Raw genomic sequence first — 22,679 nt, 5'->3', positions numbered from 1 at the left:
GGGAGGAATTTGCTGGGGGGAGAGATCTCCAATGTTGTCACGCCTGTTAGAGAAGGTTGATTTGTGAGTGGGTGTGAGGGAAGAGAAAGCTGGGCGTGAGGGTCCTGAGGAAGGGCTCAAAACGGCGGATCCTATGACCCAGACTCCTGGCTATGCCCTTGCATGGGGTGGGACTCCCGGAATCTCTAGGAGGCGGGGGCTTGGCGCTGGCTCCCACCCGGGGTTCCCGAGCTGCTCCACTCTGCGCAGAGCTGCCACGCTATTGTCCTGGCTAGGAAGGCGGGGCCGGCGTGGGGCGGGGCTGGCGGCGCCGGCGCAGCCCGGGGGCGGCGGGAGGAGGTGGCGGCGGCGGCGGTGGCGCTGGGAGCTCCTGTCACCGCTGGGGCCGGGCCGGGCCGGGCGGGAGTGCAGGGGACGTGAGGGCGCGAGGGCCGGGACATGGGGCCCACCAGCCCCGCCGCTCGCGGTCTGGGCCGCCTCCGGGGCCCGCCGCCGCTGCCGCTGTTGCTGCCGCTATTGCTGCTCCTTCTGCGCGCGCAGCTCGCCGTCGGGAGCCTGGCCGGTGGGAGCCCCGGTGCGGCCGAGGTGAGGCCCGGCCGGGTCCTGGGGGATGGGGGAAGGGGCGGGACCGGGCCTTGGACCCGGACACAGACACGTCCAGGGCAGAAAGCGCAGTCTTTCCAGCCAAGGGGCCGGCCCCTATACGCCCCTAAAGGCACTAGGCATTCATGAACCCAGGAGTTCTGGCCCCAGCTCCCCCATCTTCTGTCCTCCCAGCTGCCTCCCGCCCCTGGCTTAGGAACTGGCTGTTCCAGAGCCGCTAGTCCCGAAAGTCTAGCCCCCTCAGACCCTCCTGACCTAGGTGACTCAGCCCCTACCCCTTCCCACCTGAACACGGGACCCACCAGACAGTAAGACACCTGGATCCAAGAATGTTTGCCCCTTGCATCCTCTGGACCCATTTGAGGGCCCCCGCAGCCTCCCAGAACGCAGGAGTCTAGGTCTTCAGCCTCCGACCCCCGACCCAGGATGTAGCTCTCCAGCCCTGGAAGGATTGGAGTCCAGGCCTGCAGGGCCCTGAAGCCAGGCCTTGTCGTCTTTGCGCTGGAGAATGGGACCCTGAGCTAGGGATGGAGGGAGGAGGGGCCAGAACGCCTGGGTTCTGGCCTCCTCCCCCGCGATTCAGTTTTAACCCCTTCGGGCTCCAGTGCGGCTGCGCCCGGGTGGGGGCGGAGCCTGTCTCCGCGGCAACAAGGCCGCGAGACTCCCGGGGGACCCGGGTCGCCATAGCAACAGGAGAGCTGGGGCGCCCCCGCCCTGTGGGAGCTGTTTCCCGGGGAACAGTACCTCTTAGGAGGCGGGTGCGCGGTGCTTTGTGAAGGGGGCTGGTGTTGGGAGTCTGAACCTCTGGGTCCTAAGGAGCAAAGGTCCGAGGGACCCACGTGCCAACGTCCCGGGGCCCTCGCTGACCCCTCCGACCCGACCTTCAGGCCCCGGGGTCGGCCCAGGTTGCCGGACTATGCGGGCACCTAACGCTTCACCGGGACCTGCGCACCGGCCGCTGGGAGCCAGACCCACAACGCTCCCGACGCTGTCTCCGGGACCCGCAACGCGTGCTGGAATACTGCAGACAGGTGGGCGGGACCTACTGAGAGGGGCGTGGTCAGTGGGAAAGTGGTTCCGAGACTGGACCCCGTCGCCCAAAAGGAGCTAGTGGTACAAAAGGCAGGGTCCAAGGAGAATGAGGGATCTAAATAGGCAGCAGGAGCTGGGGGTGAGGCCAAGAAAGAGGCACATTTAGGATAGGGCAGGACCTGTTTTTGAGAAACTAGGTCAGGAAAGGAGAACTGGGCAAAGAGGGCCAGCTAAGGGCAGTATCTAGTGAAGAGACGGAGTTTAGAACTCTGTGATGGGCTCCTCAAAAGTAGGGGTAAAGGTGGGCGTGGTCAAATGAGGGGCGGGGCTAAGAAAAAGATCTTGCGGACTGCAAGATAGGAAAAGGGGTGGGGCTCAATGAGAATAGGAAAGCTAGGAGGCTTAGCTACAAAAAGGCAGTTCTAATACAGAAAGAAGGGATGCTTCCTGAGAAGCCAAACCGAGGAAAAGGTGAGGCTTAAAGGTGGGCCAAAGCTATTGGGGGAGAGGACAGAGGTGACACGAAGAGAGGTGGGTATTAAATCTCTGGGTGGTTGGCGGGGCTTCTGAGGGAAAGCTACTGGGGGCGTGGCCAGGGGGCCTGGCGGGCTTAGATATCTAAGACCGGTTCTACGGAGAAGCAGAGCCTAGGGAGATTATTAGACCCTTGAAAAGGGACATGGCCAGTGGAGAAGCACGGCTGGCAGGGGCGAGGCTGCGAGCTGATCGCCCCTACCCGGTGCCCCCAGATGTACCCGGAGCTGCAGATTGCACGTGTGGAACAGGCGACACAGGCCATCCCCATGGAGCGCTGGTGCGGGGGTGCCCGGGGTGGCCGCTGTGCCCACCCCCACCACCAGGTTGTGCCTTTCCGCTGCCTGCGTGAGTCACAGGTTGGGGGAGGGGATTAGAAGTGCAGGGGGATGGGTGTCTCCCAGGGGTGAGATTCTGGGCCCTGGGCTCAGGTTCATATTAGGTATCTGGATGTCTGGTGCCAGAGTGGGGCAGAAAACCTTCGAGGATAAAATGCCTGGATTCTGAGGAGGTTGGAGCTAATGTCTGTGGGAAGGTCTCACTGTGGTGCCCCCATTCTCCAGCAGGTGAATTCGTTAGCGAGGCCCTGCTGGTGCCTGAAGGCTGCCGATTCTTGCATCAGGAGCGCATGGACCAGTGCGAGAGTTCAACCCGGAGGCATCAGGAGGCACAGGAGGTCAGGACCCTGGCCCATCCCATCCTCACCCCCCAGAACCCAGGAGTTCAGTCCCCTAAGGCCCCATCCCCTCCAGAACTTGAGTCTGGACCTCAGCTCCCTCTTCCCAGTGGAACAGAATCCAGAATCCAGGCTCCAGCCCCATCAGTCCCCAAGACCTAGGCATCCATGCTCCCTTCTATCCTCTCCTAACCCACAATCCTGACATCTGGGCCTACTCTTCCCACAGGCCTGCAGTTCCCAGGGCCTCATCCTGCATGGTTCCGGCATGCTTTTGCCCTGTGGCACAGATCGGTTCCGAGGTGTGGAGTATGTGTGCTGCCCCCCTCCGGTGACCCCCGATCCGTCTGGGACAGCAGTTGGGTGAGTAGGAGGGAATCCTCCATGCCCATCCCAAGGCTCCTGAGGCAGGAAACAGAAGTCTGGGGGCGCAGGCCAGATTCTCATTGCCCTGAGTGTTCTGTTCCCTCAGTGACCCCTCCACCCGGTCCTGGCCCCTAGGGGGCAGAGTAGAGGGCGGTGAGGAGGAGGAAGAGGAGGACTCCTTCCTACAGCCAGTGGATGATTACTTCGTGGAGCCCCCACGGGCTGAAGAGGAAGAAGAGGAGGAAAGAATTCTACCCTCAAGCTCCCACAGCCCTGCAGGGGTCAGCAAAGGTGAGACAGTCTCTGGACCCCTAGTTCCCTCTGCCCTGGATGGAGGATGATTTGAGGGAGCCTTGGTGTAGGGGTATCTTTAGGAGGGAACTGTTGGGGAGAGACCCAACTAAGGGGAACAGAAGGGATGGGAGCAACTCTGGGTAAAGAAAAGGAAGGACCATCCTGTGAAGGATACAATAGGTTGAAGATGGTTTGGGGGTACCTAGAGGTGGAGGAGCCATCTGGTTGTTCCTCAGGGTTCTTTTGGGGAAGGCTGAAGGATGGTGTAATGGATTCCTACGCTTTGCAAGAACAGGCCCAGTTCAGAACTAGATCTCTCACGATGCCTCACAGCAGTTATGGTTATGTGGACACACGGTGGCCTCCAGTGTGCTCTACGAAATGCAGTTCTCTGGGAAGGGAAGGTGACCTGGCGATGGGCTTCAAGCTGATTCCCTGATTCCTGGCCTTGCAGCAACCACCACCGCGAGGCCCACGGATGGTGTGGATGTGTACTTCGGCATGCCTGGAGAAATCAGCGAGCATGAGGGGTTCCTGCGGGCCAAGATGGACCTGGAGGAACGTAGGATGCGCCAGATTAATGAGGTAATGATCCTGGGAGCCCCAGGATTTCCCAAACACAGAACTCCCTAAATAAACACAGAATTCCTCAGGCGCATATTGAGGCTGCCTCCAAAGACTCCTCAAGCCCCCAGCAACCCCTAGCCCTCAACACCACCTCTAAGATGATCAGGGATCATTGACCCACTTAGAATCCCACTAAGATGCCACGAAGATTCTATGAAAACTCTGGTACACTGTATTCTTCTACTTTAAATTCCTTCTGAGCCTCAACCTCTGGTGAACCAGTGGAACCTAAGGGATCTGGAGCCTCCAGAGTCTTGAAGAGGGTTTGGGGGGACTCACTGGGTAAAGCAGGGAAGATTCCAGGATCCTGAAGCTCCCCTTGACCCCAGGTGATGCGTGAATGGGCTATGGCAGACAACCAGTCCAAGAACCTGCCCAAGGCTGACAGACAGGCCCTGAATGAGGTAGGACACCATCCAGTGGGTCTTACTCACCCTACCCCACTACCTGGGACATACCTGGTCTCAACCTGGTTTTGGCCTGGTCCGGCCTCCCTCAGCTCTGCCCCTACTATATTGGTCTCTCCTGGCCCCACCCTTCCATCTGGCCCCCACCTCTCTGGGCCTATGGCTGACCAGGCCTTTCTCTTCTCCTCAGACTGACCATATTTAGCTTCCTCTTAACCTGATGCTTACCTCTGAGGGCCGGCTCTATGCTTCTCTCCCCAGCTGAGCCCCTAAAGACGCAGCCAGGCCCTGCCCCCTGACTCTGGTCCCACCCCTCTAATCTCACTTTTTCTCAATCCTGGCTCAGTAGGCCCGGCCTCATGACTCACCGGTCACCTTTAGTCCTGGCTGGGGTTAGCCCCACACCCTGACTCTTGCTCCACTCCTCTCTGTCCTATTCAGGCACAGACCATCTCCAGTTCGCCCTATCCAGGCCTAAAGCCTTCCCTATCCCATAATACTTGGAAAGTATTTCCCTTGAATGTGAGCCAGCTCAGTTCCTAGATTGTTCCTAAACTGTTTTGTTTCCCTCCTCAGATCAGCTCCCATTTGGCCTGGTCCTGCCTGGCTCTGCCTGGCCCAGTATCCCCACCCCTTCCAGTCAGTGTCCCAGGACCTAGTCCCACCCTAGGCTGGATTCTACTCATGCCTAGACCCATGGCACCCTCCTCCACTACCCTGTGGCCCTAGAGCCCTGCCTTTCCAGACTGCCTATGCCCCAGACTCTCACCAGTTTTCACCTTTCCTGGCCCTGTGCTCACCCCCCTCGCCAGCACTTCCAGTCCATCCTGCAGACCCTGGAGGAGCAGGTGTCTGGGGAGCGACAGCGCCTGGTGGAGACCCACGCCACCCGAGTCATCGCCCTTATCAACGACCAGCGCCGGGCGGCCCTGGAAGGTTTCCTGGCGGCGCTGCAGGGGGATCCGCCTCAGGTGTGGGAGCTGAGGGGGCGGAGGCCAGAGGGTGGAAAGGTCTTGGGCAGGCCCCGGCAGGCAGCCTTTCTCCCTTCCGCAGGCGGAGCGCGTACTGCTGGCCCTGCGGCGCTACCTGCGGGCCGAGCAGAAGGAGCAGCGGCACACGCTTCGGCACTACCAGCACGTGGCGGCTGTGGACCCTGAGAAGGCCCAGCAGATGCGCTTCCAGGTCTCTGATCCTTCCAGTCCCCAAACAGCCCATTCGCCCTCCGACCCCAGTGTCTAGGACCCCATCCCTCAAGATGCCCTTCCTATCCCTGGCAACCCCCCACCCCCGTGCCTTAGGACCTTTTCCAGCCCCTTGGATCCCGACTCCTCAGACCCCGGAACGCTGCCCTCACCCCCCACTCCCCCACCGCCACTCCTGTGCCTTTGACCCCCCCATCTTGTCCCTTGGATTCCTACTTCTTTTCCCAGAATCCCCCTCCTGGGCCTTGCACCCTGTTCCTGCCCATCTGCTCTCCTTTCTTCCTCACCCCACTTGTGTCCCCTGCAGCCCTTGTTCTGTGTCCTCAGATCCCAATTCCTATCTCTTGGATATTCTCTTCGTGTCTTGACTACTCCATTCCACACTTTTGAACTCCAAATCTTGCCCTTGAGCCACATCATTTCCATAGGACCCCCTAATCCCACTTCCTTCTCTGCAACCCCTGAAACCTCATTTTCTATCCCTCAGACCCTACTTTCTGCTCCTCCTTCTCACTCACCTTGACTTCCTGTCTTCCGTGCCGTATTCCTTGTATCCTGGACTTACATTGTCTCTTGGGCACTTTTCCTGGTGACTACTCCTTTCCCTTCTGCCTTACTTCCTTTTCCAGGCCCCTCACTTCCTGTCTGCTGTACATCTTTTCCTTTTCTTTTTATTCTGCTTCTCCTCCTTCAGTTTTTTCCCTCCTGTGGCCCAATTCCTGGCCTTTGAGCCCTACTTCCTGTCCATCGTATATGCTACTTTTCCTTGGACCCTGTTGACCTTCCTGCTTCACCCTGCCTCAGTTTCCCTATCTCTCCCCACTGCATCCTCCCCCACAGGTGCAGACCCACCTTCAAGTCATTGAAGAAAGGATGAATCAGAGCCTTGGGCTCCTTGACCAGAATCCCCACCTGGCTCAGGAGCTGCGGCCCCAGATCCGTGAGTGCCTGTGACCCCCAGTTTCCATTCCAGGGCTTCTTAAGGCAGGGGCCCACCTTCTATTGGTTAAAGCAAGTGGCAAAGCGAAGGCAAGCCCCCCCCCCCATGAGAGAACAAACACCAGAAACTGTGACCTACCGCAGCCCCAGATCTGTTGTGACTTCCTACTGAATATTCCACACCTAATCCTGTTATTTAAAGAAGCCATTCTCTTGGGGTGCCTGTGTGGCTCAGTTGTTAAGCATCTGCCTTTGTCTTAGGTCACAATCTCCAGGTCCTGGGACTGAGGCTCTCTGCTTCTTGGGAAGCCTGCTTCCCCCTCTCCCACTTCCCCTGCTTATGTTCCCTCTCTCGCTGTGTCTGTCTCTGTCAAATGAATAAATACAATCTTTTTTTAAATAAAAGATTGTATTTATTCATTTGACAGACAGAGATCACAAATAGGCAGAGAGGCAGTCAGAGAGAGGGGGCTGGGGAAGCAGGCTCCCTGCTGAGCAGAGAGCCCCATGATGCAGGGCTCAATCTCAGGACTCTGGGATCAGGACCTGAGCTGAAGGCAGAGGCTCAACCCACTGAGCCACCCAGGCACCCCTGAATGAATAAAATCTGAAAGAAAGAAAGAAAAAGAGAAAGAGAGAAAGAAAGAAGATAAGGAAGGAAGGAAAGAAGGAAGGAAGGAGCCATTCTCTTGAAACTTCAACCTCAATCCTCCCTGCCAGGGGTGTCTCCATCTAGCTCCCCACTTTCCCAGATCATACTTGTGACTATACCCAATCACTCTACTATTAGGTTGCCGTTTGCACCCCCAGCTTTGTTTTGAGGCATCCCTAGGCTCATGATCTCAACCCCCTTTCCTCATGTTCCCCTCAGAGGAGCTCCTCCACTCTGAGCACCTGGATCCCAATGAATTAGAAGCCCCTGCCCCCGCGGGCAGCAGTGAGGACAAGGGTGGGCTTCAGCCTCTGGATTCCAAGGATGGTGAGTTAACCCAAATATGATAGCCCCAGACTTCAGGGGACAGGCACCCAACCTCCATGCTAATCCCCTAAAGTCTGGGGGTATCTTACCAACACAGTGAGTGGGAGAGGATAGGAACAGATGTCTAAGGTTGTGCAGATGTCTGTAGGATCCTCCTGCCTTGGCCCCCGGGAGGGTGTGTCTCCACCCTTTCCTCGATGATGCCCTCCTTTCTTCACTGTTCTGCCTGTCTTGCCTCCTCTGGCTGCCCACAGACACCCCCATGGCCCTTCCGAAAGGTGAGTATCTCCCAGAACAGACCCCAGCCACCAAATCCCGCTAGTCCCTGAGCCCAGAATGGGAAAGGGTCCATCCTTTGGGAACTCCAGACCTGCTGGGTAGAGTCCGGAGCCCCTTCTGACCGCCTCCTCAGGCAGGCATAGCACCATTCTCGACTCTCAGGAATAAGATAGGACTTGGGGGTTAGGGTCCACAGAACAAGATGCTGCATCCTCTGGGAAAGAGAAGATGTCCCCCCTGGAGCAGTATGAGCGAAAGGTAAGTCAGACCTGTGGGAGCCTGAGGGTTGATGGGAGAGGGGTCCTGGACTCCAGCATCTGAAGAAGGAGGGTGTTAGGGGTTTGGATTCCTTGGTCTGAGGGAAGAAGGGATTGAGAACATGGATTTCGGGATCCTAGGGAAGAAGGAGGCTGGGGGATGCCCTACTGGGGCCCAGGGGCGGAGGAAGCCGGGCCCAGACTCCTGAGTCGCTGACACCTCCTGCTTCCCCAGGTGAATGTGTCTGTTCCAAGGGGTTTTCCTTTCCACTCATCGGAGATTCAGAGAGATGAGCTGGTAAGAGGAGGACTATTCTGGGGACTTAGGGGGAGAGGTCAGAAGTCAGTGGCTAGGTTTTGACTCCCAAAGCCACACAGGGCCTTGGTGAGCCTCAGAGATGGCCTCTGCCCCATGTCCTCTCCACGCAGGCACCAGCAGGGACAGGAGTGTCCCGAGAGGCCGTGTCTGGTCTGCTGATCATGGGAGCAGGTGGGGGCTCCCTGATCGTCCTCTCCCTGCTGCTCTTGCGCAGGAAGAAGCCCTATGGGGCTATCAGCCATGGAGTGGTGGAGGTGAGAGACACAAAGACATGGGATGGGGGAGGAATTCCAGACCCTGGACGCAAAGGAACTGTGAGATCTGTGGTCAGGTCCCTATGCCCCTCTGTTCCCGGCCTCTACTGCAGGTGGACCCAATGCTGACCCTGGAGGAGCAGCAGCTGCGGGAACTGCAGCGTCATGGCTACGAGAACCCCACCTACCGCTTCCTGGAGGAACGACCCTGAACCAGCCCCCTTTACCTCCTTTGGCTGAGCCCAGACCTTCCCTCTTTCTGGAGCCCCAGAACCCCAACTCCCAGCCTTGTGGGGGGCCTCAAAAATGTTCATTTCGCACCCTTTTTGAGGGGGCTGGAAGTTCTTATTTCCCCTTTCCAATTCCAAATTCCATTCCCAAGAAATCCCCAGATATTCCCAGCTGCCTCCCTGCTTGGGATTCCCTCACTTTAATTTATTTTGTAAGTTAATTTATTGTTCCTTAAGGTGATCACCAGCTTGGTCCCAGTGTCTGTTGTTCCCTAGAATTCACCCTCCCATGTGCTCCCCACTAACAAACCAATAAAATCCTTCCCCCACCATGCCATCCTGCGTCTCTGTGGGGGAATCGGTGTGTAATCACAGCTCTGGACGCTGCTGTGGATCCCTGCCCAGGCCTCCTTCACCTCCTCAAACAATGGGAAGGAGCTTTACGATCTGAGATCTAAAAATCTGGGCGGAGCCTGTAGGAGGGCAGGGATTGGCGTGCAGGGGGCGGGGACCAGACTGGACAGGCTCCCCCTGCCCACTCAGGAGCTTTCCGTGGTGCTGAACGGTTTATTACTTCGGACCTCTATTTGCTAAATCCCAAGATAGACTCTGAGGAAGCTGTGTTCTGGCAGTTTCTCCTGCCTTCTATTCACCCTCACACTCATTCACACATACCATCCACCCCCAACCTACGATTCCAAGAAGGGAATGAGAATCTTGAACCCCTCTTCCTATTCACAAGTTTTCATCCCTTCTTTAGGAGGCAATAGGAATCCCCCTGAAGTGTGTAAATTCCAGTTATGTGTCCCAGAGAGGGGAATGTGATGTCTGCAAATGCCTATTGGAATTTAAACCCTCATGCTCCCCATCTTATGGAGTTGGGGTTAACCATCTGCATATGCTTTTCCCTGCCCCAAGAGGGTTGTTATGGAAATTAAAAGGGTTAGTATTTGTGGAGATGTTAGAACTGTGCCTGCTATTTCATAAGTATTTGTTAAATAAGTTTTAAAACAATATGGAAGCAGGGATGCCTGGGTGGTTCTGTTGGTTAAGTGTCTGCCTTTGGCTCTGGGTCATGATCCCAGGGTCATGATCCCAGGGTCTGGGCTCTAATCTGCATTGGGCTCCCTGCTCAGTGGGGAAGTCTGCCTCTTCCTCTCCATCTGCCTCTGCCCCCCCATGCTCTCTCTCTTTCTCTCTCTCAAATAAATAAATACAGTCTTAAAACAATATGGCAGCAAATACTCATAAGTCACTCACCCTATGCCAGGCACTTGCTCCCAAAGCTTTTTACATACATTGACACACTTAATCATTACTTCTATCCCATGAAGGAGGTACTATCACTCTTTCCTTTTATAGGTTAAGAAACGGAGGTAAGAAGTTACATAACATGCCAATGGTCACCATCTAGGAAGGGTCAGAGCTAGGGATTCAACCAGGACAACCTGGCTCCAGCAACCATATTCTTACTCATTTTGCTAACCTGCTGTCCAGTAATTTGAGGCTGTCCCATATGCTGTTCAGGGTGTGCACTGCAAAACTCCAAGTGATAACTTTCACTTTCTACACACTGTAGATTTCCCTTTTAACACAACTTCCCAGCAGGTGGCAGTAATATGTCATGCTCTAATGTCAGCTTAGTACACAATTTTATCGCAGATGGCCTAGGGAGGAAGCTCCTAGAATTAGATTTTCTTCCAAAGAGCCTATGAGCTCAGAGTGTCTCATCATAAAATATACATGTAATTACAAGTCATGTATATTAAATATAGACTTAGTAGACATGGGGAAGAAAATGCCTACATGACGCAAGTTGCATACAATGCCACAGCTTCATTGGAGAACCCAGTTTCCAACATCATTCTGATACTGGTTAAACCTTTAGTTGCATTATACTGTACCTAGCAGAAATCTATGGCTAGCACCACAGATAGGGGGGAAAATGCTGGCTTTGTGTTTTCACAGTCAAGGGTGATCAACAGGCTAACTGAATAAGGAGCTCCAAGCCTGTGGGACAGGAAGTGAAAGGCCATTTTGCTCAGTATGCTCAGTGTGTGATTCCTTACTAATGTTTACATATTAACGGTGATACTTAGGGTAATTCATTTAAAAAGGTTTGTTACTGGAATTCCAGCAGGGGGTTGCTTTTGTTCATTTGATGTTCTTGTGCCATTAAGCTGCCCTTCTTTTCCCATTGAAAACAATTTGTTAATTTTTCTTTTAATAATACAGTTTCTTAGAGACATTTTATCATTCTTTCATTTTTAATATGTGTGTGCATGTGTTTGTTGATACATCTTGGGATATACATACATATATATATATATATATATATATACATATATACATCTTATATGTCAGTAGGCTCTAAGATGCCATCAATGCCTTATGGGGGTGCCTGGGTGGCTCAGTCCTTAGAGTATCCAACTTTTGATTTCAGCTGAGGACGTGATCATGGGTCCTGGGATGGAGCCCCATGTTGGGCTCCACACTCAGCACAGAGTGTGCTTGTCCCTCTCCCTCCCCCTCTGCCCCACTCCCCACTCACACACTTTCTAAGGCAGATAGGTGTATAGATAGTTAGATAGATAAAATACCTTTATGCAAAGGAAGAAATACAGAAATTAAACTGCCCTACAATGACTGTAAGATGCATTCCAGTTAAGTTCTTAGAATCTATAGAATAACGTTCCTATGAATTCTTCACAGGTCAGCTGCCACAATGTGCATCCTCAGAAGAGAAGTGCATGCTGGTACAGGGCTGTAGATGTGGAAGACTAACACAGGGGGCTCCAGAAACCCCGCCTCCCAATATTCAAGCCCTGGAGTAGTGCTCCCTCCCCAGATTCTAGGTTTGGCCATGTGAATGACTTTGACCAATGTGATGTCAGCAAGTGTGAGGCAAGCAAGTACGTACTCTCTTAGCACACTTCCTTTTGGAACCACCCACGTTCCTGGAGAGACCACATGGAGAGAAGGGTGCTTGGCCCACTCCTAGTGGTCCCAGCTAAGCTGTCAGACATGTGAGCAAAGTTGCCCAGCCCAAACAGGCCCCTAGCTGACTGCAGCTAGATGAGTGACCAAAGCAGGACTGTCTACTTGAGCCCAGCCCAGACTGTAGGATCATTAGCGAATAGTGATGGTTGTTTCAAGCCTTCACTTTTGGGATGGAGACATGGGTACATGCCCCCAAGTAGGCTTGTTTGTTGTCTATGAGAGGCTCTGAGCAGTGAGGGGTTAAGATGAGTCAGAGGATGGGTGCCTGGGTGGCTCAGTGGGTTAAGCCGCTGCCTTCGGCTCAGGTCATGATCTCAGGGTCCTGGGATCGAGTCCCACATCGGGCTCTCTGCTCAGCAGGGAGCCTGCTTCCTCCTCTCTCTCTCTGCCTACTTGTGATCTCTCTCTCTGTCAAATAAATAAATAAAATCTTTAAAAAAAAAGATGAGTCAGAGGGCTTTCAGTGGGCCTCTTTTGGTGATAAGAGTGGGATGAAGTCCAGAGCAGAGACTGTGGGGCAGTTATGAGAAAGGGCCATTGGGAGGTCTTGTTAGTTTGGGTCTCTCCAGAAGCAGGATTTGAGGACAATCTATTGGTAGGGGAGGTGGGAAAGGACACAGAGAAGGGAAAGCAGTCAGGAAAGGATGTCATCAAGCCAGAACCAGTACGGGGAACTGAAGCTTAATTCTGTTGGGGAATTCTGAGAGCATGTGTAGAACACACACTTCCACATTTACCCTCACAGAGAGGTGAGGGACCTGGAGTCCTTCTATACCATCTCCTTTCAGTCTCTGGTTTGAGGGCTGTTAGACGGGAAAGGGCATCAACTCGTTGGCACTTAAGGCTACCTGACTCATACCCAAGATAGAGCAGACACCAGTGGTCTCATGATGTCCACAGGCAGTCAGACCACCAGGTACTGACAGGGTGAAAGATGCAGACTTGGCACCCACAGTCTGCTACATACCCCACCCACGCAGTCATCCAAACGTGCCTCCTCAGCCAAGCACCACCGCCGTTCCCCCGCACCAATGCCCCCAGAGATTAAGACAATGACAGCGCAGTCCAAACTGAGTTTAATAAGGTATTTCAAATAGGGGAGGGATTCACCGGAAATGCGGAGATCTGGGATAGGGGCCCTGCCGGTTGAGTTCTGAATTAGAAAGCATAGGACCTAGGGAACTCCAATCTAGGAAGAGTCCTTCCTATGTCTCAGGGGTAAGGACCTGAATGGTGTGGGTTTGGGGAGTCATCTCGGGAGCTCTACCAGATGACAGTGGAAGCTATTCTGGGGGTACCCCAAGTACTGTGTAGGGAAATCACATCTGGGATTCTAGGTGAGTTGAACTGGACTTGAGTAGGGGAGGGGGTCCCAGAAGATCCCAATGGAGGAAGGGTTAGGGGTCTAGGGTGTTTCACAGAAACAATCAAGGGGCCTCGATTTCACAGAAATCATCAAGAGGGCTCCTTGTGGGTAGGGTAGGGGTATTACACAACCCCAAATATTGGGGATCGTTTACCCCCACCCCGGGCAGCCATTTTGGGGTTTTAATGTAAGACCCTGATGGCAGGACATTCCACATACATTATCATGGATTTGCAACATTAGCATACGCTGGCTGTCCCACAGGACGGTGGGGACTGGAAAATCAGTCCAGGTTCTGGGTTTGAGTCCTAAGAGGACAGGCCTGGGGGTGCCACACGGCTCCTCTTCAACAGCTGCCGGAGCTGCGGACAAGACAGGGGAGAAGTCAGGGAGGCTAAAAAGAGAGGCCAGGGCCACAGACCCTCTAAAGTCCTGAGTGGGTAGGGTCAGGGGTTCAGCTCGTTAGGTCAGAGGCCACTCTGCAGTCAGGGTGGGCTCAGCACTCACCCCCTCGGGGCCCGGCCCAGGCCGCAGCAGGTGGACAGGCTGCTCGTTCTCCAGGTTTCGCAATGTTGGATCCGCCCCAGCTGCCAGCAGGCGCCGCACGATGGCCTCCTGGGGTGGTCCAGGGGGCAGGGCAGCTGCCATGTGGAGGGCTGTGTTCCCATGGGCCTGGGGACAGTGAGGGGAGGGCTGATAAAGATACAGACTCAGCTGGCCTGGGCCTTCCACAGTACACTCCAGAGTCCAACACTGCTGCCTTCCCAGCCGTATTCCATGTGCCCCTACTTACATCCCAGAATCCCCTCCACAATCACATTCCACACACCCCTCGGTCTATGTCCCATACATTCCTGCAATCTACAACCATCCACATCCTATCCGGTCCCCACCTGGGTTCTCTACATTGTCCCTGCCACTGCCACAGCCCACAGGCCTCTCCAAGCCCCCCGCTCTTCTCTGTCACATCTCACACAATTGCCCATTCCAACCTAGGTCCCCACCTTCATGTTGACAAAGGCCCGCAAGTCTCCCCGCGGCAACTCAAGCAGCAGCTGAACCAGGGTAGGATTGGCGGCCTGCACAGCCAGATGCAGAACTGTCTTATTGCTCTTGATCTCCTGTAGAGAAAGGAACAGCGGAGGTCAGGCCAATTCTTACACCCAGAGCCCTCCCAAGGAATCCAAGAGCCTTTAGACACCTTGTTTCTCCTTTGCAAGCACCCAGGGGTTCCTTACGCAGTTATCTATGTTGTGCACTATATAAGACTATCACCTTTAAGGGGATGCCATTCACATCATATGCATCACAGAACTATGTTTCTTTTGACAGTTTTCCACCCCAAGTGTCTTTAAGAAGAAGGTTCTTACCTAATCCTCCAAAGGCACTCTGCACTTGCAGCTGCCCTAGCCACCCCACATTCCATTAGGCATGCTAAAATGTACCCACATCCCACACAGACTGTACTTGATCTATAAGGATGGGACTTGAACAGCATTAATCAGGGGACTCAACAAACCCATACATACTTCCATATTGAGTTGTTCTCTTCATATTTTGGAGCAAATAAAGATATTTTCCACAATGGGACCTTATTATGTGCCCTCATTAAAAATATGCTGTGTTTCTACAAGGCAAAACAACCTATCTGGCTCACCAAATAGATATTGAAGAGGAGACCAGAAGATGGAAGGGGGAAAGCTCTAAATTAAGAACACCTTTAAAAGTCTTACAATGGCAATATGAGGGCTTTATTTGGGTCTGAAGGGTTTTTTTTCTTTTTTTTTTTTTAATGAAAAAACAATGCAGGGGCACCTGGGTGACTCAGTGGGTTAAGCCTCTACCTCCAGCTTAGGACATGATCCCAGGGTCTTAGGAGCCTGCTTCCCCCTCTCTCTCTGCCTGCCTCTCTGCCTACTTGTGATCTCTATCTGTCAAATAAATAAATAAAATCTTTAAAAAAAAAAAAAAAAACATAAAAGGGGCGCCTGGGTGGCTCAGTGGGTTAAGGCCTCTGCCTTTGGCTCAGGTCGTGATCCCAGGTTCCTGGGAAAGAGTCCTGAATTGGGCTCTCTGCTTGGCGGGGAGCCTGCTTCCCCCTCTCTCTCTCTCTGCCTGCCTCTCTGCCTACTTGTGAATCTCTGTCTGTCAAATAAACAACAACAAAAAAAAATCTTAAAAAAAAAATGTGTATCACTTTAGAGTCAATCAGAAATTTGAACACAGCCAGGATACTTGATATTATGAGTTTAAATTTTTTTTAAGGTGAAATGATGGTATTGAGGTTAAAAGAGTTCTTCACTTTAGAGACATAATTTTTTGTGAATATACTATTTTCTCTATTTTACCTGTGTTCAAAATTCTTTTTATTTTTTTTTTTAAGATTTTATTTATTTGAGAGAGAGGAGAGTGAGAGAGTCTGTGTTCTCTGGCACGAGGCTCGGATTCTAATCCCCTCTCTGACTCTTACAAGCTCTAAGATTTTTGACTCCTATGCCTCAGTTTCTTTATTAGTAAGGCGGTAAAAGTAATAACAGAGCACTTGTCAAAGGGGGTTGGTGAGGATTCGATTAGCTAATCCATGACACTCGATGCTTGATGAATAGTAAGTACAACCTAAGGTCAGTGATCTTTTTCTCTGGGGCCCAGGGAAACATAGCCATGTGCTCAAGTTCACATGGCTGGCCAGAGGCAAAGTCAACATTTGTCTGAATGCCCTGAATGTCCAGGTGCCCCATCCCACACACCCTTCTAGAGGCTGGCTGCCCACTGCCCAGCTCACCTGGCTGGTGTGATCAGCACCCATGTGCAGCAACATCTGGACACAAGCCAGCCTGTCTCGGGCCTGGGTGCTCAGCACCCGGGAACATAGGTCAGGTGGGTGCATAGCCACGTTGAGGGCCAGGATGGCTGTGTGGAGAGGGGTGAGGCCTGCAGGATAGAGGTGGTGAGGGCTCTGCATCCGAGGCGACCCCCCTACCCCAGCCCCACCTGCCACACCCACCCTGCCCACCACCAAGCTTACCCTCGAAGTCTCTGGCTTCTAGGTTAACCTGAACCCCCGAGTTAATCACGGCCTGGGGAGGAGAAGGCACAGTGCTGGAGTCGAGTCTCCCCAAGCCTCCTAGCCCTGGAAGCTAGGATCTGAACAACCAGTCCAACCCCTTCTCCCCACTGGCCCACTGGTCATACCGAGAGGACTCCTGGGAGCCCATAGGTAGCAGCCACATGCAAGACAGAACGTCCCTGATGATCAGTGGCATTGGGCTCTGCTCCGAGGTTCAGCAGGTCCTCCACAATCAGGGGCTGGTTGGCGGCAGCAGCCACCAGGAGAGGGGTCTGTAGGAAATAAGAAGGTCAGTCTGGGCCCCTGGTCTCCTCCCCTCTGAAAAACCAATAATCCAGGCCCCCAGACCTCCTGCCTTTAAATCCAGCAGTCTGGGCCCCTGGCCCTCACCTTGCCCTTATGTTCCCGAATGTCCAGATGTCTATACATTTGGAGCATCTCAGCTGCGGCATAGGCTGCCCAGCGTAGCCCCCGAGCCGCAAACAGGTGCAGGAGCCTGAGGACAGATAGAGGACAAGCAGTGAGCACAGAACCCCAGCTAAGCCAGAAACAGGCAGACTGCAACCCCCATACTCACGTGTCTCCCTCCTCATCCTGGGCCAGCAGCTGCTGTGGCCCCAGAGCCAGCATGTGAGCACGGGCTGTGTCCAGGGATGGTCCGGTGGCCACGGGGGGCAACTGTGGGGGTCCTAAGGGGAGTCCAGAACCTCTCCAGGATCCTGCCTGTGGCAGGGAAGGTTCTCCATACAGCCGGGTATCCAGAGGGTCCTGAAGGATACACGTGGTAGGCAGAGCCAATCAGCTGAGAACTCCTTTTCCTGACATATATACATACACACACACACAGAGCGCCAAGTAGGGTGGCTGGATGCCCCATCTGTACCGAGTGACCTTGGACCTTGCGGCCTCAGTTTTGCCCATCTGAAGAACGGGCTCTTAATCTAGCACAAGGGCAACTGGGAATTTTAGGGGCCCTTCAGCATCCTGTTCCACTCTGTATCTCACCTCCATCCCCACAGAAAATGGACACTGCCGCCCCGGGTCGGAGGGTGGGTAGAAGTCAGGAGTCGGGAAGCCTTCAGCAGCAGAAGCAGGGTAAAAGTAGGGGCTGTCTGTGTAGGCAGCATGCGTGTTGGGGTCCCAGTCTGGAAAGCCCGTGGTGGGAGCCAGGCTGCCAAGTCCAGAACCCACAGTCTCTTGGTGTACTGGGAAGCGAGAATGGCCTGTGTGTGAGAGGAGGAGCAGGGGCAGGCCTGGTTACCAGGGTTGGGGAAGTCATGACCAAGGCTGGAGGACGGGGGTGAGAGCCTGGAATCTCCCAGCGTCCTGAGAGCTAGTACTTGTGGGACACCAAAGGGCTGGGACTCAGAGGGCTGAGGGCTTAGACTCCAGGAGCTGCAAAAGGCTGGGAGCCTGGGCCCCTCGAACACTGAAGGACTGTGTACATAGACCCATGGGCTCCAGAGAATCTGGGCGATCAAACTGCTACCGAGTCCCAGCAAGAAAGAGGGTCTGACTCCCAAGTTCCCCAAAGTTCTAAGATTTGGAATGTTTGAGTCCCTGAAGAAAGCTGGGGAGGTGAGCTGAGGGAACCAGGTGAGTTTCCAGACTTACCAGCCTCACTTTCATTCACAGATGGGGTCAGGGACTGGGCCAGGGGAGATGGAAACTGTCCCTGTAGAGGGATTTAAAAAAAAAAAAAAAAGGAACAAGGGGTAATTTATGGGACAAATCCCTCAGCATCCATGCCCCGCCCACAGCGCATCTAAGTCAGGACTACACCTCTGATCTGCTCCGAGGGTCAAGGGCTCACAAGCCATCAAGTATCTGCCCAACAGGTCATGGCCTCACGAGTTACAGTTTAGAGGGCTTCGTGGGCCTTACCGGTGTCCCACCAGCGTCAGGCTGCTGCTGACGGCGCCTCTGTTCTTCCAGGAGCTTCTTCACGGTCTGTGATGGGCAGTGGCTGCGTTCACTCCGGCTCACTGCGGGGGAGGCCGGGGGGGGGGGGGGCAGAAGAAGAGGGGAGGGAAGCAATCAGAGTTCCTTAAGTCACCCAACTACGGGGGAGTGGACTCAGGCACCCTCCCTCACCCTCCTGCGCGGAAAAACTGGTACACTGACGACGCCTGAGAACTCCAAAGCCAATCTTAGCTTTCAGGTGCAGCTTCCGCCTCCGCCGTTTCCTTCCCTTTGCTCCGCACTTTCCCCTCTGACCCAATTTTCCACCAGCGTCGTGGAAACTGAGGAAGGGGGTGGAGGGCGCTCCTCTGCAGCACCTCCCCACACTTTCCGTGAAAAATCCCAGCCCCCAGATCTCCCAGTCCCGAGGCCTTGGGGGTCGCTGGGAATCATTCCCAGGAGACTTGCACATTCAGGTTCCCAACACCTCTCTGCCCTCGACACACTTCCCGGGAAAACAGGCGTCCGAGTCCTCCGGCCCTCTCCCCAAGGAAGGACAAATCAATAGCCCCCTAGCTCGTCGGGGATCGGAAGTCCAGACCCCATCCCCTCTTCAGTTCTAAGAGTCCAGGCCCCATTCTGCGGAACTCCGAGAGCCTAACACCCCTTTCCCCAGGACCCAGGAGTCCGGGCCCTCAGCCTCGCCCTCCCTTGCACCTGGGAGTCCCACTTTCCAGAAGCCTGGTCCGCACCACCCCGGAAGTCCGGACCCTCAACCCTCACCCTTCCAAGCCCGGGTTCCAGCAGAGGAAGGGTTAAGCGGGGGAGGGCGGACTCGGAAACAGCCCAGATACGACGTGCTGACGTCACGGCGCTCACGCAAGGGAATCTTCCATCCACCCCTTCCTCTCTCGGCGGCGCGCGGCAGGTGTCCCTCTCAGAGTCGGCGCGCGCTGCCAGGCGTGGAGCGCTCGGAATCCCCGCACGTGGGGAATTCCTGCTCCGCCCGGGGACCCGGGGTGGGTGGCGACTTGGGAATTCCCGGGGCCCGGGTAGGGTCAAGGCCAGCGTGGGCCCCCTACGGCAGAGCGCCTCCTTACCCACACCGACTCGTGGCTGATTTTTTAAACAACCACGCCCCCAGGACTCCGTCTAGCTCCTTTCTAGAGCTATGAGACCGGGCCGCCAGCCCCCTCCTCCCACAGTTCCCAGGGGTCGGGGCTCCCAGCCCTTTCACCCCACCCCCCGACCCAGAATTCCGAATCCCCGGTTCCTTAACTCTCCCAGGACCCAGGATCCCAGAATCCCAGCCCCTCCTCCATCACCAGCAGAAGTCCCGGACCCCTACCCTCTTCAAACACCGAGTACGCTCACTCGCAGCACCCAGGCTTAATGCTCCCGCTCAGTCCCGCAGGTTCGTGAGAGCCGGACTCCCAGCCCTCGCTCTCCCAAGGGGCCGAGCATGCTTCTCCTCCCCACGCCCTCCATTACCTCGCGGATTCCGTGGCGCGGATTGCTGGCCCCCAGGGCCGCGGCCTCGGCGCTGCGCCAGCCTCGCTCTTCCCCCGCGGAGCCGCCGCCGGGTCCCCAATCTAGGACCTGTGCCCCGCGAGTTTTTAAACTGGACTTCTTGGCACCGCCCAGTCAAGGGCAGGGCCCCTCCCACAGACTCGGGAGTCCCCGTGTCGCGCCTGAACTAGCCCAGTCTCTGAATGGGCGGGGCTGACATTGAGGGCCTGACTCCTGCGCCTCCTACCTGGAAAGAGGGAGCTGGGGGCCCCCATCTTTGGTCTGAGGGTGAAGCGGCCAGGGATTGCGGACACCTGAAGGAGGAGGGCACTGGGGGCCTGGACTTCTGGGTCTCTGTCCAAGGGGGTACCGGAGGCTTTAATTTTTGGGGCCTGGGTTGGAAGGGGAGGCTTTGATTTCTGGAGCCTGGGCTGGAAGGGAATAGTATTCCCTAGTCCCAGGGTAAGAGGAGGCTGGGATTCGGGACTCCTAGTCCCAAGGGAGGGAAGGTTTGTAGGTAAGAGTGACATCGGTAGACGCAAATTTCTCCCTTTCCCCACATCACCTCGTTCAGAGGTCAGTTCTCATTTATTCATTCGTTATTAAAGATTATTTATTACTGAAGTAAAAAGGGAGGCCCTTTGCTGGGCGCCCTGGTATAGCTGTGAATTAAGCGGACAGGAATTCCCAGCCCTTAAGCCAACTGACATTCCCAGGGGAGGCTTGTTCTCAGTTCCCATCTCGGTGGCCATGTTAATCATTTCTCCCAGCCTTTTAAGACTTGGGCTGTCCTGATTCTCCTCCCTCACACATTGTTCCTTCCCAGTTTCCTGGACTGTTTCCACCTCTTCACCCATTCTTGGGGGCCAGGGGCACTCCTCTATCTGAACTCCCTTCCTGGGTGATCTCATCCAGTCCTGTGGCTTTATTCATTCATAAACCAGCAACCCGAAAATTTACATCTCAGGCCAGAAACTTATCCCTAAATTCACAGATGCAGCTGTGGTCATTCAGTGCTGCAGGGAGATCTAGGAGGCATTTCCAACTCGGTGTCCTCAGATTTTGGCACTTTCCTCTAAATCTACTCTCCCCTCCTACTCCATCTCTGTCAGGGAATGCTCGGTAATTCCAGTAGCTTAGCCCAGAAGCTTTGGTCATCCTGAATCCCTCTCTCTCATACACATCCATACATACATGACCAGCAAGTTTTGTTGGTTCCACCTCCAAAATATCCCCAGTATCTCCTCAATGTCCACAACCCCAGCCATCCGTCCTCTCCTGCCTGACCCCACCCCCAGTTCATCCCCAAAGGCAGTCACAGGGACCCACTTTTTACTTCTCCCCCTCCCACACCCTCACACAGGAAGCAGGTGACATTGCCACCAGCAGGGTGACATCCGCTATTCTGCTTCTTTACCCCCGCACTGTTCCTCAGGACTTCTCTGGACCAAAGCCTTTTGCCCACCATGGCCCCTTCAGGTGTCATCCTGCTCCTTCTTTTGCTCCCAGGTGAGCAAAAGTGGTTATGGGGGGGGGCGGGGGGAGTGGCAGGCAGAGTCCCTATGAGAGGGGTGGCTTGGGCGGCCTCTGAAGGGAGGAGTGCTGAGGGCACATCTTCCTAGGACCCCTTCCTCCCTGGAGATCCATTTTGGAGGCAGAGTCTGGTTCTTTATGGGAGAGAAGCTGAGTCTGGAGCCTGTTGATCTCACCTTCTCACTGCTGGATCTTCTCTACTTCCACTTCTGATTTTCTATCTCTTGGCTTCTTTCTCATTTGCTCTCTCCCAAATGGAGGTTATTTCTCAGGACACCACCTCTCCCTGCTAATCCACTTTCCCTCTCTTTTCACGGTGGCTGCCGCTCTGATAACCCCAGGTGAGAAATTAGCACCCCTTCCCTTGTGCCACGGTACTGCTTTCATCCCTGAAGTGTGGCCTGAGGATCCTGTCTAGGTCACCAGCTCCCCTCTCACCCCCAAATCAGAACCCGCAGGGGATCTACAGTCTTCTCTGGGTCCCCATCTCACTGCCCTCATCACCAAAATGAAGCCCCAAGGACTCGGCCACCCCCCCAGCCTTCTTTGGGAGTACCCACTATGCCCAAAGCACCATGTATGTCTCTCTGTGCTAGGATCCCCCCGACCCTACACCCTGCTTCTCTCCAGGCCCCCACCTCCCTTTTCATCCCCAAGTCAACCTCAGCGTGTCTAGACACTCCTGCCTCCCCTCCAGGGACTTCCTCAGCCCCATTGGCCCCAAGTGCAGCCCTGAGGTTCTGGAACCTCCCTCAACCGCCTTCCTGTCTTGGCCCCCACCCTCCAGGTTCCTGTTCCGGATGTGGGCCCCTCTCTCTGCCAGTGCTGGCAGGCCTCATGGCCGCCGACGCGCTGGTGTCGCTGTTCATCATCGCAGTCGTGTTTGCGTGTGCTTGCCCGCGCCACCGGCCCACCCTAGGTGAGGGCAGAGACAGGGTGGGGCCCGGAGGGAGAGGTGTCCCTAGAGCAGGGGGTCCCCAGGGAGGGGTCCCCCAGGGAAGCCCTGGAGGAGATTCTGGGGAAACCCTGGGGGCGGTGCAGGGGGGAACTCCGGAGGAAACCCCTGAGGCAGGGGGTCCCCAGGAAGGTGGGGCTGTGGGTGGGTGGTAGGTGGTCAGGCCTCATGCTTTCTCTCCCCCACCCCCAGAAGATGACAAAGTCTACATCAACATGCCTGGCAGGGGCTGACCCCCCTGTAAGTGAAACCTTTGATGTTGGACCCTCTCATCCTGCATCGTGTGCTGCCACACAGGAAACGCACTCCCCACTTTGGGGTGGAATAAAGCTATTGAACTACCTCTGGT

General features: G+C 54.9%; 3 protein-coding genes across 5 annotated transcripts; 2 read left to right on the top strand and 1 right to left on the bottom strand.

Moving 5' to 3' along the window:
- Nucleotides 1–327: 327 nt before the first annotated feature.
- Nucleotides 328–9,333, top strand: APLP1 (amyloid beta precursor like protein 1). The gene is made up of 17 exons (XM_032323648.1): nucleotides 328–585; nucleotides 1,491–1,634; nucleotides 2,385–2,517; nucleotides 2,733–2,845; nucleotides 3,075–3,208; nucleotides 3,318–3,502; nucleotides 3,960–4,090; nucleotides 4,462–4,536; nucleotides 5,352–5,510; nucleotides 5,593–5,721; nucleotides 6,582–6,681; nucleotides 7,552–7,659; nucleotides 7,914–7,937; nucleotides 8,126–8,196; nucleotides 8,431–8,493; nucleotides 8,625–8,768; nucleotides 8,882–9,333. The coding sequence occupies exons 1-17, from the start codon at nucleotides 439–441 to the stop codon at nucleotides 8,978–8,980; spliced, it is 1,959 nt and encodes a 652-aa protein (XP_032179539.1). The 5' UTR covers nucleotides 328–438; the 3' UTR covers nucleotides 8,981–9,333.
- A 3,723-nt stretch (nucleotides 9,334–13,056) lies between these two features.
- Nucleotides 13,057–19,815, bottom strand: NFKBID (NFKB inhibitor delta). 3 transcript variants are annotated; one of them, XM_032323665.1, is made up of 12 exons: nucleotides 18,526–19,815; nucleotides 18,316–18,416; nucleotides 18,046–18,106; nucleotides 17,437–17,654; nucleotides 17,009–17,199; nucleotides 16,822–16,927; nucleotides 16,557–16,703; nucleotides 16,390–16,441; nucleotides 16,147–16,295; nucleotides 14,369–14,485; nucleotides 13,872–14,036; nucleotides 13,057–13,726 (listed from the first exon to the last, which is right to left on the bottom strand). In XM_032323665.1, the coding sequence occupies exons 1-12, from the start codon at nucleotides 18,803–18,805 to the stop codon at nucleotides 13,673–13,675; spliced, it is 1,641 nt and encodes a 546-aa protein (XP_032179556.1). In that variant the 5' UTR covers nucleotides 18,806–19,815; the 3' UTR covers nucleotides 13,057–13,672. The 3 variants fall into 3 exon arrangements, with proteins under 3 accessions (XP_032179556.1, XP_032179557.1, XP_032179558.1); XM_032323666.1 differs by having other exon boundaries at nucleotides 17,437–17,636; XM_032323667.1 differs by lacking the exons at nucleotides 17,437–17,654; nucleotides 18,526–19,815 and having other exon boundaries at nucleotides 18,316–18,406.
- A 1,408-nt stretch (nucleotides 19,816–21,223) lies between these two features.
- On the top strand, nucleotides 21,224–22,673 carry HCST (hematopoietic cell signal transducer). Its single transcript, XM_032323787.1, has 3 exons — nucleotides 21,224–21,351; nucleotides 22,163–22,294; nucleotides 22,523–22,673. The coding sequence occupies exons 1-3, from the start codon at nucleotides 21,309–21,311 to the stop codon at nucleotides 22,561–22,563; spliced, it is 216 nt and encodes a 71-aa protein (XP_032179678.1). The 5' UTR covers nucleotides 21,224–21,308; the 3' UTR covers nucleotides 22,564–22,673.
- The last annotated feature ends 6 nt before the right edge of the window (nucleotides 22,674–22,679 follow it).

The sequence above is a fragment of the Mustela erminea genome, chromosome 19 (genome assembly GCF_009829155.1).
Source record: "Mustela erminea isolate mMusErm1 chromosome 19, mMusErm1.Pri, whole genome shotgun sequence".
Taxonomy (NCBI): domain Eukaryota; kingdom Metazoa; phylum Chordata; class Mammalia; order Carnivora; family Mustelidae; genus Mustela; species Mustela erminea.
This window is presented reverse-complemented; position numbering and strand designations above follow the sequence as displayed.

What these genes read in the sequence shown, in the direction of transcription:
- APLP1 (XM_032323648.1), top strand. Translation starts at nt 439, where the DNA reads ATGGGGCCCACCAGCCCCGCCGCTCGCGGTCTGGGCCGCCTCCGGGGC. An exon ending in CCCTGCAGGGGTCAGCAAAG is followed by an intron (nt 3,503 to 3,959) that starts GTGAGACAGTCT and finishes CTGGCCTTGCAG; the next exon opens with CAACCACCACCGCGAGGCCC. An exon ending in ACAGACAGGCCCTGAATGAG is followed by an intron (nt 4,537 to 5,351) that starts GTAGGACACCAT and finishes CCCCCTCGCCAG; the next exon opens with CACTTCCAGTCCATCCTGCA.
- HCST (XM_032323787.1), top strand. Translation starts at nt 21,309, where the DNA reads ATGGCCCCTTCAGGTGTCATCCTGCTCCTTCTTTTGCTCCCAG. An exon ending in GCTCCTTCTTTTGCTCCCAG is followed by an intron (nt 21,352 to 22,162) that starts GTGAGCAAAAGT and finishes CCCACCCTCCAG; the next exon opens with GTTCCTGTTCCGGATGTGGG. An exon ending in GCGCCACCGGCCCACCCTAG is followed by an intron (nt 22,295 to 22,522) that starts GTGAGGGCAGAG and finishes CCCCACCCCCAG; the next exon opens with AAGATGACAAAGTCTACATC.
- NFKBID (XM_032323665.1), bottom strand. Translation starts at nt 18,805, where the DNA reads ATGTGCAAGTCTCCTGGGAATGATTCCCAGCGACCCCCAAGGCCTCGG. An exon ending in TGTGAATGAAAGTGAGGCTG is followed by an intron (nt 17,655 to 18,045) that starts GTAAGTCTGGAA and finishes TCTCACACACAG; the next exon opens with GCCATTCTCGCTTCCCAGTA. An exon ending in CATTTTCTGTGGGGATGGAG is followed by an intron (nt 17,200 to 17,436) that starts GTGAGATACAGA and finishes TGTATCCTTCAG; the next exon opens with GACCCTCTGGATACCCGGCT.